This window comes from Mytilus galloprovincialis, chromosome 4 (assembly GCF_965363235.1).
Source record: "Mytilus galloprovincialis chromosome 4, xbMytGall1.hap1.1, whole genome shotgun sequence".
Classification (NCBI taxonomy): Eukaryota; Metazoa; Mollusca; class Bivalvia; order Mytilida; family Mytilidae; genus Mytilus; species Mytilus galloprovincialis.
The window spans coordinates 26,540,261-26,556,348 of NC_134841.1; the positions used below are offsets into that span (position 1 = coordinate 26,540,261).

The window sequence follows — 16,088 nt, forward strand, 5'->3', positions numbered from 1 at the left end:
CTATGGCCAAATATGTAGATTCTTCAAGATATTTATTATTTTTATTTTCATTAGAACTCTTTCAAGCCATATTTGAAAACTATTTTTTCTTAATCTTTCTTTTCTTCTGGTCTGCCAATTTTCTTTCTTCAATTTCATCTTCGTCAAGTACTTTCTTTTTGACTGGTTCTTTATGAGGAATTGGAGCTCTCAATCCTGCCAGTTTTATTTCATTTTCATATGTATAGTATGACAATAGTTCTTCTTTTTCTTCCAATTCAATTATTTTCTCTTGAATTTCATCCATTTTCTGTTGTTTGATAAAATCTTTCATTTGTTGATCTAACAAGTTCTGTCTCCTATTTTCCCAAGATTCAATTAAGGATTTTAATTCTGTTATATCTGATTGTTCATACTGTGAAATTTCACTGTTTACATAGTCTGAAATATTTGTTTCCAGGTCATCAGAACTTATCTTATTTTCACTTTGAAGTCTTTCTTTTATTCCCTGTAAAAGTATACATTAAATATATAGTGATAACAATTTATGCATGTGGTTTTCTTAGAAACAAGTGGTTAGTTTTATCTTCATATGATTTTCATGTTTGTGAAAAACAGATGAAAACATGTCTCTTTTAAAATATGAGTTAAAGTTCAACTGATACCTCCCCCCTTATAATTGGTAATCAGGAAGTTAAAGAGCAATGGATGTGAACATGCTTTCTTTTTCTTTTTACCAAACTTCTGTGTGTAATTCTGATTTGTTGTTCCTGAAGAAATTGACACTATATATTTGGTCATTTACTGGAATTAGAATTTTTTTTGGCACCTTACTGAAACTGACTCTTTTGTTATTATTTCTCCTTAAAATCAAGGACTTGTGACATATCAAAGCACCATACTGTAATTTGTGTATGGACAAGTATATAAGATACAAAGAAATCTAATGGTATACATACACCTGATTTAAACTTTTTAAGGAGAAAAAAAAAAACAGGTGTAAAAGAAACAACTAGGCTGACATATTAATGTTTCACATCTATGATACACAGTCCCATTTCTATTGTTTTACTTCAACTTGATTTCTGCCAAAACCATTGAACCATTTATTATTTTACAACATTACACAGTTCATTTATTTCAACAATAGGTCTGAATAATTAAAAACAAGAATGTGTCCCCATCCACACTATCATATTCTATGTTCAGTGGACCATGAAAATTGGAGAAAATCTTTACTTTGACATTAAAATTAGAAAGATCATATCATATGGAACATGTGTACTTAGTTTCAAGTTGATTGGAGTTCAACTTCATCAAAAACTACCTCGACCAAAAACTTTAACCTGTAGCGGGACAGACTGACAAAGGGACGGACAAATGGATGGACGGACGCACAGCAGGGATCTCCATGGATGAAAATTGAACGATGGAGGAACTTTCACCATTACAAACCGTGTCTACGCTGTACAGTGTAGCGCGATCGGAAGTATTTTATCCCTCCATACAAGGAATGGTGAACATGCTAATTCATTACTTATTTAAATTATATTTATTTGAATTTTCATTATAGAATTAGAAGTATCAATATTTTCATTTATTGCCGTTTTTAACCATTCAAATGCCAAGTCTTCATGGTCCCCCCCTTAGTCGAGAATGACCAAAAGCTGTCATGAAGGTCCCCATGTAGATTTCTTGTATTTTTGGTAATTGTTATGGGGGTTAAAAATCATATGATGTGGAGCTTATTTTTCATGGACACTGTCAAATTCAGAACCCATTACCGGTATGGCTGATTTACAGCAACAACAAAACGATTCGTACGGGTTATGTAAAAGGTTAAAGAGATTTGTAAAGCAAACGTTGACAAATGAAAAGGTTTTTAATGACTTTAACTGGCAAATTGATGCTGTGCAACATGCATCTTTCGAGTCTGAATAGAAACCAGAAACGCGGATGTATCAATTTGATTGTAATATACGAAATGAATTCGGAATTACGATACGATATTTCTTTACAGGAAATATTTAAGTTTTTACTTTTAAACTTTTAAAGTAATTCTAAATTATCGTTACAGCAGTACTCGAGTTATTTGCGATGAAATAATATTTACTGTTTTGCGTCTTATTTTGTACTTCTTAAAAAAGGGGGATGCTGATTGTGTAAGTCAAAATAAAGCATGTGTTCGACTTGTTAAACTGTTTTCTTTGTAACTGGATTATTAATTTATTTATTTAATCTAAATTATCATAATCATTTGCTAAAACTTAGTTGATTAATTCGACAAATGGATCGTCTATCCTCAGATGTATTCTCCTGTCTGGTTTGTTGATCTACCTGTACAAGCTCAGGTACAAGTCGAGGTACAAGTGATTAGCGATCTTAATCCGGATATCCCTCAGGCGTTAGAACTGTATTGGATTATAACATAAAAAGCCTAAGGGTTATTTAATTACATGCATTTGATTATAATTGATAAAAAAATGGCGTCAGGCTACAAAAAACGATGAAGTTTTGAACGATGGCGGAAGACAATTTAACGATGGCGCGAGTCATTTGACGATGGCGCAAGACATTTGAACGATGGCGGGGCGCCATCGTTAAACAGGCCATGGAGATCCCTGCACAGACCAGAAAACATAGTGCCCATAAATGGGGCATGAAAATAATCCTGAACCATTATTAAAACCAGAAACCTATATATATATATAAAACCAAAACTAGTAAACATCAAAGTACTTGTCCGCTATTTAATACCTGCCAATCTTTGATACAATCTTCTTTTTCTGATGGGGTCAGCTTAAGTTTATGTATTTCATCCTCTATTCTAAGAAGTCCAAAATCTTTTTCTGGTTCCTCTGGGTCCCTTGTTAGGGCATTTTGTAGTAAGTCATCAAATCTGGTTACCTTAAACATAAATTTTGACAGAATCATGTAACAGTTGATTCTGACAGAATACTAGATGATAAACTTGTTATTATAATTTAGTCACCACCATCATATCCATTAATGTATTTCCACATTTAAGAGTACCTAAAAAGATAATACTGCAGTCATGTGACCAGTTACTTAAAGTGAAAGAGTGTAGCTGACACTAAAGGATTTAGAGGAATACAGCTTTTGTCTGTCCTTCTATATTTTCCTATGACTGATCTTATATCCCCCAGCCATAACAAGTAACAAAAAACAGGCGGTTAGATGTCAGATTAATTGATTTCCTCCTTCATTTCAGAGCATAATAGTTGATTTCTTTATAAAAATGCATTCTTGAATTTGATACTGTGAAAAGAAGATAAATCAAATTGAACAAAAAATCTATAGTGGTAAATAAATTATCAATTAAATAAAAAATATAGGACATTAGATTTATATTTGTTTAAAATTCACAACAAGCTGCTCTGCAAATTTAACACACAAAGTAATTCTCAGTATGACCATGAAGGTAATCCTCAAAAAGATGAGCAATGCTGTAAATTCAGAAATTATTATGAGGTTTTTATTATTGCGAAAAATGCAGTTATAGGCGCAATAATTTAAACTGACATTTTGAAATTTTTCATATGAATAAAACAGGATTTTTCTGAATATCGCAAAAATTAAAATCGCATTTAAGCCCAAAATGACAAAATTGCAACAATAAATGCACGCAATAATTTTTGAATTTACAGTATATAAGTAGTTTATACGTAAAATTATTTCATGTTAATTTTCAAATTAGCGCAATTGATACATTTATACATGTAAACTTACCACATCCTGTACAACAATGGCCCCATCTGTATCTGACATCCAATCATGTAACAATTTCATGGCTTGTGGAAATTTATCATACATCCCTAATCCCACTAACTGTAAGGATCTTCCATCTACACCACCTAACTTTTTACCTAACATGTTTAATGTCTTCCCATGTAGAAATCTCTCACTCTGAATACTGAAATGGTCGTCATAGAACGGGTAATCTATTACACCAACTGCTTCCCATTCTTCTTCCTAGTAAAAATACAAAATAAAATGTCTGTTATAGTCTATAAAAGTATTTCTACTAGATAAAATATTAAGAGATCTTGAGTACATTTATATTCCTTCTAATTTATCCGATGACTCTTTTAAAAAGTGTACCACACTCTTTGCACATAAATGCCTTGCAAAATCTTTGATGTGTGATGAAATATTTTTTGGACAAATGGTCCACCAGAGGAGAAACAAGGGGAATACAATATTAAAGTTTAAAAGAGTTTACTACAAGTACTGTAGCTGTAAGGTTATATCATACATACCTCTTCTTCACCCTCTTCAGCTTCTTGATTTGTTGATTCTTGTTCAATTGGATGATATAATAATTTTGTAGTAGAATAGAGGGAGAGTAAGTATGTAACTTGGTTACTGAAGTCTTCTTGTAACATCATGTCGTAAGCTATTTGTGATGCCTCTGAAAGTATATAACCAATTTATTTATATCAGAGTGATCATTAATTAAATGACTCTCAATATAACAGATGTTCCCTTATGGTTGTGACCTGTTATTGATTTCTAGCATGAAGAGATTTGTTTGTATCACACAGCTAGGAGTGTGAATGGAAAGTGATACAAAATGTGTTGATTTGATTGGCTTATTAAGCATCATGAGATGATATTTGGACATTTCAGTTTGCTATTTTGTATATATACCAACAACACATTTGATTTAAAGGGATACTAGCTACGAGATATAAAAAAAAATAGAATATGATTTTGTTCAGTTCAATCATTAAAAATAGTGAAATAATAATTTGTTTAACAAGCCAATTCAGTTCAATTTGTCAAAATAAGCAAATAAAAATCACTGATGAATCATTCACTTGTAAGTGAATTTCGACCTCTTTAAAGCCTTATTCATGTGATCTTCAAATCAACCCATTAGCTAGAGATTGGTTACACATCCATAAGTCGTGTTCAGCCATTAAAAGGAATCTTTTATTGATCATGAAAAATCGGTTTGTTATTAATTGAATTACATGTTCATGATGTTATAAAAAAGTATATGAACAACACACTAGCACAAGACTTAGTATTAACCAAAGCATGAATGAGCTGAAAAGGATTTATGATTTTATAGCCTTGACTGGTAATAATCAAACATATTTCTTTGTAGGAAAGGCTAACAACATCAGATGTTCAGACATTTTTCAATTACTATGGTATGGAAATGATAATTCCACGTTGCATTTCTTCATTTATTTTAATTTAAAATTGCTGTATTTTATATTTAACTGTTTAACTCACCATGATACATTTCTTTCTTTATAAAGTGATCCATTAAAATATTAGCTGATAAAACATCTAAATGTAAACCATATGTTATCTGAAAATAAATAACAGAAATATAATCAGTTTTAAATTTCTACAAACATGTGAAATCCATATTCTCCTTTAATGTAGCTTGGACAAATTCATCAATAAAGTTTAAAAAAAAATAATCAAATAAATATATGTAAAAATATATTAAAGTATTGGAAAATGTTTTTGAAATATTAAGGTATCTTCTCAGGGTTTATAATGACCTGTTTATTACTTTTGACCTTACCATATATATAACTTGTCGTTTCCAAAATCAAAGTTTCAGATTATCCTGGTGTAAGGTTTCAAAACTATGTTTATTATATTTAATCTGTTCCGTAAAACTTTTGTTTGTTTTAACAAATTAGGAACATCTCTTTTCAATACTTGACTATACCTAATCAACATAAAAATATATACAGTATTCTTGAATATGGTTTTTTAAGTCTTTGTAACTTTACCTTGTCTTTTATCATGGGTAACAAACTGTCTGTTAAGTTATTGTCTATATATCCACGTACAATACCATGAATGATAGACCGACTAACTTGTGATCCATCTGGAGTCCCTCTAAATCTACATAAGAACAAAATATTCACAAAAATAAATATTAATTTAGATTTTACTATTATATCATCCTGTTTACAAATAGAAACATTGTAAGAAACAAGGATGTTTCAATTTTATTAATTTCTTATACAGACTGAAGAATTGGCAAAACCAAATATCTTATATAAGAAGCAAATTATTGTCTTACTGTAATTTACAATTGTAACGGTAAATTCTTCTGTTAAATTCCCAAAACAATCAGATTTAATTTCTACAAATAAGTGCAATATATATTCTCTCAAATGTAGCTTTTGCAATAAATTAACACTGAATATGGTTAGCTTTTCTTATATCAAGGAAACATCTTGTACAAAATTATTCATATTCTACAAGAATTCACACAAAATTTTCTTTTCAAAGAACCTACTTTTATTGTTTTGTTTATTTTTACCTACAGATAAGGGTTGTAATGTAAAAGAATCAAAATTTTTCCTCCACTTTCAAGCCCAATATAGGTAAAAGATTATTAATAAAGTGATAGCATTTCTATTAGCTTGATAATCCCAATTAAACTTACTTATTCCTAGAAAAAAAAATTGTGCATGTCAAAAAAGTTTTGCCTCAGTCAGGAGCCCTCCTCAAAAGTCTGTCCTATCAGCTAAGCATTTGAGAATTACCTTAATAAAAGATAAAAGTACTTTTAGATATTTTAAAATTACATACTGTTGTAAAATTCTATCCATAAATTCCACCTCTTTGTCGTGCACATTTTCAATTTTATTAGCCAGCTGAAAGTAAAGGAAAATATGATGTTTAAATAATATTAAAGGAAAATATGATGTTTAAATAATATTAAAGGAAAATATGATGTTTAAATAATATTAAAGGAAAATATGATGTTAAAATAATATTAAAGTAAAAGAGTTTTTCATAGAATCATTACAATTCTTTATCATTATTTTTTTCGTGGGATATTAGTTATTATGGGCTTTGTTGATATATGTGAATTCAAATCTTCAATGAATTCACATTTTGTGTAGATATGTGTGCAGGCTTTGGCAAAACCACAAAATCAAATATACATTTTTCTTATTCCACTAAAATTGGTACTGTAGAAAACAAATGAATCCACACTACTGTCACTAGATATCCTCATCATTTGAACTCTGGAAGATAGTTGTCTTGAGGCCGTCCTACCACATCCTCATTTTTAAATGATGTAATTATTTATAGACTTTTGGTTGCCTTATTATTGTTTTTAGTATTTTGCCATGGTATTTTCAGTTTTTTCTTGAACTTATGATTTTTTTTAATTCCTTACAAGATTTTATACATTTATACTCAAAAGAAAAAAACAAAATCTACAGTAGTTTTCATGGAAGGTAAAATTATTTTTTTTCTCCTATACTTCCAGTGTTTTAGCTTATTTCAGAGAAAGTTCAATTAACTAGAGGCTCTAAAGAGCCTGTGTCGCTCACCTTGGTCTATGTGAACATTAAACAAAGGAAGCATATGGATTCATGACAAAATTGTGTTTTGATGATGGTGATGTCTTTGTACGTCTTACTTTACTGAACATTCTTGCTGCTTACAGTTATCTCTATCTATAATGAACTTGGCCCAGTAGTTTCAGTGGAAAATGTTAGTAAAAATTTACAAATTTTATAAAAATTGTTAAAAATTGACTATAAAGGACAATAACTCCATAGGGGGTCAATTGACCATTTCAGTCATGTTGACTTATTTGTAAATCTTACTTTTCTGTACATTATTGCTGTTTAAAGTTTATCTCTATCTATAATAATATTCAAGATAATAACCCAAAACAGTAAAATTTCCTTAAAATTACCAATTTAGGGGCAGCAACCCAACAACGGGTTGTCTGATTCATCTGAAAATTTCAGGGCAGATAGATTTTGACCTGATAAACAATTTTACCCATATCAGATTTGCTCTAAATGCTTTGGTTTTTGAGTTATAAGCCAAAAACTGCATTTTACCCCTATGTTCTATTTTTAGCCATGGCAGCCATCTTGGTTGGATGGCCGGGTCACCGGACACATTTTTTAAACTAGATACCCCAAAGATGATTGTGGCCAAGTTTGGATTAATTTGGCCCAGTAGTTTCAGAGGAGAAGATTTTTGTAAAAGATTACGAAAAATGGTTAAAAATTGAATATAAAGGGCAATAACTCCTAAAGGGGTCAACTGACCATTTCGGTCATGTTGACTTATTTGTAGATCTAACTTTGCTGAACATTATTGCTGTTAACAGTTTATCTCTATCTATAATAATATTTAAGATAATAACCAACTAGAGGCTCTAAAGAGCCTGTGTCGCTCACCTTGGTCTATGTGAATACTAAACAAAGGACACAGATGGATTCAAGACAAAATTGTGGTTTGGTGATGGTGATGTGTTTGTAGATCTTACTTTACTGAACATTCTTGCTGCTTACAATTATCTCTATCTATAATGAACTTGACCCAGTAGTTACAGTGGAAAATGTTAGTAAAATTTTACAAATTTTGTGAAAATTGTTAAAAAAATGACTATATAAAGGGCAATAACTCCTTAGGGGTCAATTGACCATTTTGGTCATGTTGACTTCTTTTTAGGTCTTACTTTGCTGTACATTATTGCTGTTTACAGTTTATCTCTATCTATAATAATATTCAAGATAATAACCAAAAACAGCAAAATTTCCTTAAAATTACCAATTCAGGGGCAGCAACCCAACAACAGGTTGTCTGATTCATTTGAAAATTTCAGGGCAGATAGATCTTTTTTTTTTACCCATGTCAGATTTGCTCTAAATGCTTTGGTTTTTGAGTTATAAGCCAAAAACTGCATTTTACCCCTATGTTCTATTTTTAGGCATGGCGGCCATCCTAGTTAGTTGGCCGGGTCACCAGACACATTTTTTTAAACTAGATACCCCAATGATGATTGTGGCCAAGTCTGGATTAATTTGGCCCAGTAGTTTCAGAGGAGAAGATTTTTGTAAAAGATTACTAAAAATTTACGAAAAATGGTTAAAAATTGACTATAAAGGGCAATAACTCCTAAAGGGGTCAACTGACCATTTCGGTCATGTTGACTTATTTGTAAATCTTACTTTGCTGAATATTATTGCTGTTTACAGTTTATCTCTATCTATAATAATATTCAAGATAATAACCAAAACCGGAAAATTTCCTTAAAATTACCAATTCAGGGGCAGCAACCCAACAACAGGTTGTCCGATTCATCTGAAAATTTGAGGGCAGATACATTTTGACCTGATGAACAATTTTAACCTGTCAGATTTGCTCTAAATGCTTTGGTTTTTGAGTTATAAGCCAAAAACTGCATTTTACCCCCATGTTCTATTTTTAGCCATGGTGGCCATCTTGGTTGGTTGACCGGGTCACCGGACACATTTTTTAAACTAAATACCCCAATGATGATTGTGGCCAAGTCTGGATTAATTTGGCCCAGTAGTTTCAGAGGAGAAGATTTTTGTAAAAGATGACTAAGATTTACGAAAAATGGTTAAAAATTGACAATAAAGTGCAATAACTCCTAAAGGGGACAATTGACCATTTCGGTCATGTTGACTTATTTGTAAATCTTACTTTGCTGAACATTATTGCTGTTTACAGTTTATCTCTATCTATAATAATATTCAAGATAATAACCAATAATAACCAAAAACAGTAAAATTTCCTTAAAATTACCAATTCAGGGGCAGCAACCCAACAACGGGTTGTCCGATTCATCTGAAAATTTCAGGGCAGATAGATCTTGACCTGATGAACAATTTTACCCCTGTCAAATTTGCCCTAGTTGCTTTGGTTTTTGAGTTATAATCCAAAAACTGCATTTTACCCCCATGTTCTATTTTTAGCCATGGCGGCCATCTTGGTTAGTTGACCGGGTCACCGGACACATTTTTTAAACTAGATACCCCAATGATGATTGTGGCCAAGTTTGGTTAAATTTGGCCCAGTATTTTCAGAGGAGAAGATTTTTGTAAAAGTTAACGCAGGACGACGACGGACGACGACGGACGACGGACGCCAAGTGATAAGAAAAGCTCACTTGGCCTTTCGGCCAGGTGAGCTAAAAACAGCAAAATTTCCTTAAAATTACCAATTCAGGGGCAGCAACCCAACAACAAGTTGTCTGATTCATCTGAAAATTTCAGGGCAGATACATCTTGACCTGATAAACACTTTTACTCCCTGTCAGATTTGCTCTAAGTGCTTTGGTTTTTGAGTTATAAGCCAAAAACTGCATTTTACCCCTATGTTCTATTTTTAGCCATGGCGGCCATCTTGGTTGGTTGGCCAGGTCATGCCACACATTTTTTTAAACTAAATACCCCAAAGATGATTGTGGCCAAGTTTGAATTAATTTGGCCCAGTAGTTTCAGAGGAGAAGATTTGTGTAAAAGATTACTAATCTTTACGAAAAATGGTTAAAAATTGACTATAAAGGTCAATAACTCCTAAAGGGGTCAACTGACCATTTCGGTCATGTTGACTTATTTTTTGTAAATCTTACTTTGCTGAACATTATTGCTGTTGACAGTTTATCTCTATCTATAATAATATTCAAGATAATAACCCAAAACAGCAAAAATTCCCTAAAATTACCAATTCAGGGGCACCAACCCAACAACGGGTTGTAGGATTCATCTGAAAATTTGAGGGCAGATAGATCTTGACCTGATAAACAATTTTACCCAATGTCAGATTTGCTCTAAATGCTTTGGTTTTTGAGTTATAAGCCAAAAACTGCATTTTACCCCTACGTTCTATTTTTAGCCATGGCGGCCATCCGGGTCACCGGACACATTTTTTAAACTAGATACCCCAATGATGATTGTGGCCAAGTTTGGTTTAATTTGGCCCAGTAGTTTCAGAGGAGAAGATTTTTGTAAAAGTTAACGACAACGGATGACGACGACGACGGATGACGGACGCCAAGTGATGGGAAAAGCTCACTTGGCCCTTCGGGCCAGGTGAGCTAAAAAATTTCTTCTAAATTTCATGTTTTAACACTAGCAAATTAAGAACTTATTACCAATGTATTTACTAGATATTATAGGGTTATTGCACGAATATTGGGGAATATTGTCCCGAATAGAATTTTATATTGCACGAGCTTGCGAGTGCAATATATGTTTTACGAGGAACAATATGTTTTATGCGGAACAATATTCCCCAATATTCAAGCAATAACCCTTTTATTGTATACATTTGTAGCAATATAATATTTGAAAGTAAAAATTGGTTTAAACTAAGATTTAAACGTTGATGATGTCATGAATTTTGAAGATTTATTGCACTAGTGCAATATTAGAATTTATTGGACGCTAACTTTTGGTTACGCTCTGTGGGGAATACTATATTGCTATACAATAATAATAGATATCAATAATGGTTTATGATTCTCTTGTACTTACTATATCAAGATCAATAGATATCAATAATGGTTTATGATTCTCTTGTACTTACTATATCAAGATCAATAGATATCAATAATGGTTTATGATTCTCTTGTACTTACTATATCAAGATCAATAGATATCAATAATGGTTTATGATTCTCTTGTACTTACTATATCAAGATCAAGTATATTTCCTTTTCCTTTTTCAAACTTATTATATACATCTAATATAAACTCATCTGAAATAAAAAGGTAATTATGATAGAAGTACATATTCTCCTTGTATAAAATAAATGAAAATATTAATGTAATAAGTTATGGTGGAATAAATAGGTGATATCTCATATATTAGATCAAACAAAACATTGAGGTCCAGATCATGGTCATCAAAATATTGTTATATATAGCAAAGCATGCTTAATTCCTGAGCCAGACATGGCAATCTACAAGATGCATTACAAAAAAAAGAAGTAAAAAAAAGATATATTTTTAACAAAGATTCTAAATTTTTTTAAACAAGAAACCCAACAGTATTTTCATGTACTTACTGAATGCTACTTTAGACAATATAGGCGACTGTAGTCTGTTCATCCAGGCATCATGGCATCTGTATGCATCAGATAATAATGTTCTGCATACATCTACAATATATCAAATACCAATAGTATGTAATATAAACTGTTAACACAGAGATATTTCTTGCTTTTCTGTTAGTTTGATAGTAAACTTTATTGCGAACCCAATGATACTTTTCCATAGATTCGCCTGAAAGATACCTGTCAATTTAAACTTTTGTCTGTTCTATTGTCCCACTGAATAAATACAATAGCTATTGTTTTGTGTGTAGTTTATTCACTGGGACCTTTAAATTTCTTCTAGGAGAAACCTCTCTCACTGATTAATTTACCTGACCAAAATTATCTTCTTTTTGGATTGAAATACTTCTATAAACCTTCATAAACTGAATGCGTTGTTTAGTATTTTTCTAATGAAATTGCATGTTTTTGTTGATGTTCAATTATAGAATAAACTTATGAAGTTTTTATTTGTCAAACAGACAAAAAACCAAATTCTAATAGGTAAAATATTGATTATTTGATCAGAAATCAACTTTTAATTTTTAAATCAGTGTTTATATTAAACACATTACAAACGTATTATTGATATTGAATAAATACAACACCACATGCAATTTTGAGAGTCCATATTTGGTATTGGTATAAGTATTTTCATCATTGAAAGTTCAATTTTTTGTTCAGGTAAATTAATCAGTGAGTGACAGATTTCTCTTGGAAGAAATTTAAAGGTCCCATTGTATAAACTACACAGAGAACAATAGCTGTTGTATTTTTAAGAAGGCACAATAGAACTTACAAAAGTTTAAATCAACAGGTAACTTGCTGGTGAATCTGTGGAAAAGTATCATTTGGTTCGCAATAATGCAAATGTTTAAATGTAAAGGGCCAAAAACACTCCATGGAAATTAGATGTGCCAATACTAATACAAATGCATACCAAATTATATTGACCTAACACTTGAAGTTCCCCTAAACTGGACCCCTTTTGTGTTCACTTATTGCTACACTAACAACAGGTACAGCCAAAATCCTGGGTTCAGCTTTTGGTTGACTAGATTTAACAATTTAGACGAGACTTGTGCATCATGCATGTCATGTGTTTATTATGTATTACATGGAAAGGAAATCAAATGAGAAACTAGCACATTTATAATGTCCCAACTGAGTTCTTAAGGAATGAAAGATACTGGCTCAGTTTGTGAGGAATATAATAACAAGCTTGTGGGCCATTTACATGCCCTGCCACCATGGGGTTTATTAACAGATACTTATTTTTTTGCTTTTCACAGTATTAACATTTGAGGTCAAGTTCCTGTTTATATAATTGGTCAATTTCCGAACAAATTATAGAACATGTAAGACCCGTCAATTAATGACAATGTGACCATAACTTCACCCCATTCCTTTGGTGCAGAGATTTAGTTGGAATGGTGGACAAGTTTACAAGTTCCATAAACTACATGTAACCTAATCATAAACTAATACATGTAAACTACATGTAAGCACAAGTTTCAAAGTCAATAGACCATGACTGAGGAGGAATGGCCAATCAAACTCGATAGAAATGCAATGTGCCAATGCTAATACAGTGATTCCCCATAAATTGACTAAATCACAAACTAACACATGTACAACAAGAATGTGTCCACAGTACACGGATGCCCCACTCGCACTATCATTTTCTATGTTTAGTGGACCGTAAAATTGGAATAAATTCTCTAATTTGGCATTAAGATTAGAATCATCTTATCAAAGGGAACATGTATACTAAGTTTCAAGTTGATTGGACTTCAACTTCATCAAAAACTAACTTGACCAAAAAAATTTAACTGGAAGCGGGACAGACGAATGAACGAATGGACAGACGGGCGGACGGACAGACCAGAAAACATAATGCCCCTCTACTATCGTAGGTGAGGCATAAAAATGTACATTCTTGATGAAGCCACCACCATTGTCAACAACAGAAACATCATACCTATGTCTGGCTTTTATATTTCATCATAGGAACATTCTTTTTATAAGATTTGATATGATTGCCAATAAGAAAACTATCAACCAGAGTTCAAACGGCAGTGGTGTATCATACAACATAAGAACAAACTATATAAATCAGTTGAATAGGGCTAAATAATGCACCAGATTGATACAAATTGAAAGGAGAAAAATAACAATAAATTGGAAATTCTCCTATGGGACACACTTGCATAAAGCTTTTTATAGGGACACAACTCAATACTGGTAAAGGTGATACTACTTGGTTAAATTTTACTGTGATTTGCTAGAATATCCAGATGATGATTTGAAAGAGGTCTCAACAGGGTTCTCACTATAAAGGCGAGTCCATGAGTCCTGGACTCATGAAAATCTGTCATGACTCACCATTTTCAAAACTGGTGAGTCCAAAGATGCATCAATGATCAAGATTGGAATATTTTGTATAAACTAATCATTATCATTTTGTAGCAAAAGTTTAATAGTAATCTGAATTTAATCTCATTTCATTGCTCTATTAGGCAATGGAGTCTAAAATAATAAATCATATTGCAATAAAATATCTTTTTCTTACTGTTGGACTCACCATGGGCAAAAATGAAGAGTCCCTGGACTTGTCTTCAAAAATCCTTAGTGATAACCATAATCTCAAATAGTTATTGTTTACGTTTTTTTTTTTTTTAATAAACCTGATACTTCAAAAGTCGTACATATATCAATAGTATTGAAGAAAATCTTTATCTTATTGTCATACACTAAAAATTACTGTTACATCGTTTTGCAAGATTTTTTACCATAAGCCATCAAAAAGGTACCCTGATGTTATCGGTTCTCGATAGTGTAACAAACTTTTGCTTCGTAGGGCCAGTTCTTCAAATAAATCTTGTCAAAGCTGATTGTGTTAATTTCGTAGATACTTTTATTCATTTCCTATTATCCTCACGATTTTCTCTTGCGTAATTCAAGAAAAATCAAAACATTTGTTGCTGTGCTCAATTTTGACATTATGTGCATTACGTCATCAGATCTTGATAGTTGTGAAAAGTATAGTATGGTAAGCATGTTTGATATTAATATAAGATTTAAAATTAGGCAAATTGAAGAAAAGTATCAATTACTATAATTTGTCTCTAGAAAACATATTTTTTTTATGAACTTTAGCCTTTTGAATCAATTTAGGAATCTTTAACTGATATCCTAGGAATTATCACTCAAGGACTGAAATATGCATTGTATATTAATTTTAGATGATTTTAAATTATTGAACGAATTCTTATATCATGTATATGTTATAAGATGTTGTCACAGCTGTTATTAATATTTTTCTGTAACAGTAACAATATTTCAGTGCCTTACTTTTCCGGTAATTGAATGGAATTAAATGTTATAGTTGATAATATATGGCCCAAACTGTGTTCCATAGTTTTTTTTCCATAGCGAAGTATGTGGACTTGACCTTCTTTTCCAGATAAGTTTTATTACATTTGTAAACGTGCTATTTTATTTATGAACCGAGGGGATGAAGTTGGGATTGTTTTGGGAATAAGGAAAAGTATGCTAAAATGGGAAATACTATTTTTACTGTTGTAAAATGTCAGAAAACTTGAAATGTTGAAATTAATGCTTGAAGTGAGTTTTTATTCTCTCTTTGAAATACCGACAAATAGAAAACATGTGCGATTTCATGAACTACTTTTATTTTAACCACGCGCATTGCTATTGAGAACTGATTACTATCGGGAACAGATGACTTATAATTGCAGGAGCTATGGATCGACTATTTAACCTTAATGAATGATACCCTACTGGATGCACAAACTATAATTAAAACTTTGTAATACTTGTATGCAAGAGTTGTATGCATGATATTTAAAGATTCAGAGGTCAAACCTGTAAAAAGGGGGATGCAAACAAAAGTAAAATGCGTAAAATTTTCTGGCCATTGGAAAGTCTTTTGTAGTTTTACATTGTAAATATTAACCTTTAGAGGCACATATAGGCCTAGAAAACTGTTTTACATGTGCGCAAAGACGGCACAGGGTTGACATTTTTCAGCTAAACGCTCTATTGTTAGTAATTTCCATTGATACAAACATTTATGTGCCCTTGAAAAAAAAATTCTAAAATTTGATATGAAACGGTTATGCTACGATAATATTCCGCAAATATATATTTCGCGGTAGTCTCGATGCACCAAAGTCCACCAAAGTTATCGTTCTTCCAGTCAACA

The 16,088-nt window shown here is 31.7% G+C and overlaps 1 protein-coding gene across 1 annotated transcript; it reads right to left on the minus strand.

Annotated features, from left to right (window-relative positions):
- Positions 1-28: 28 nt before the first annotated feature.
- Positions 29-15,974, minus strand: LOC143071721 (small ribosomal subunit protein mS27-like). Its single transcript, XM_076246224.1, has 10 exons — positions 15,840-15,974; positions 11,834-11,926; positions 11,457-11,524; positions 6,571-6,635; positions 5,760-5,874; positions 5,245-5,323; positions 4,260-4,411; positions 3,730-3,972; positions 2,737-2,886; positions 29-487 (listed from the first exon to the last, which is right to left on the minus strand). Exons 1-10 carry the CDS (start codon positions 15,904-15,906, stop codon positions 80-82), a joined length of 1,440 nt encoding a protein of 479 aa, XP_076102339.1. The 5' UTR covers positions 15,907-15,974; the 3' UTR covers positions 29-79.
- Between the last annotated feature and the right edge of the window lie 114 nt (positions 15,975-16,088).

Bases quoted from the DNA above. Each gene is read 5' to 3' on its own strand.
- LOC143071721 (XM_076246224.1), bottom strand. From the start codon at position 15,906: ATGTCAACCCTGTGCCGTCTTTGCGCACATGTAAAACAGTTTTCTAGG. The intron at 5,875-6,570 runs GTATGTAATTTT...GTTCTTATGTAG, and splicing joins ATGGATAGAATTTTACAACA to ATTTAGAGGGACTCCAGATG. The intron at 2,887-3,729 runs GTAAGTTTACAT...TTTATGTTTAAG, and splicing joins CCATTGTTGTACAGGATGTG to GTAACCAGATTTGATGACTT.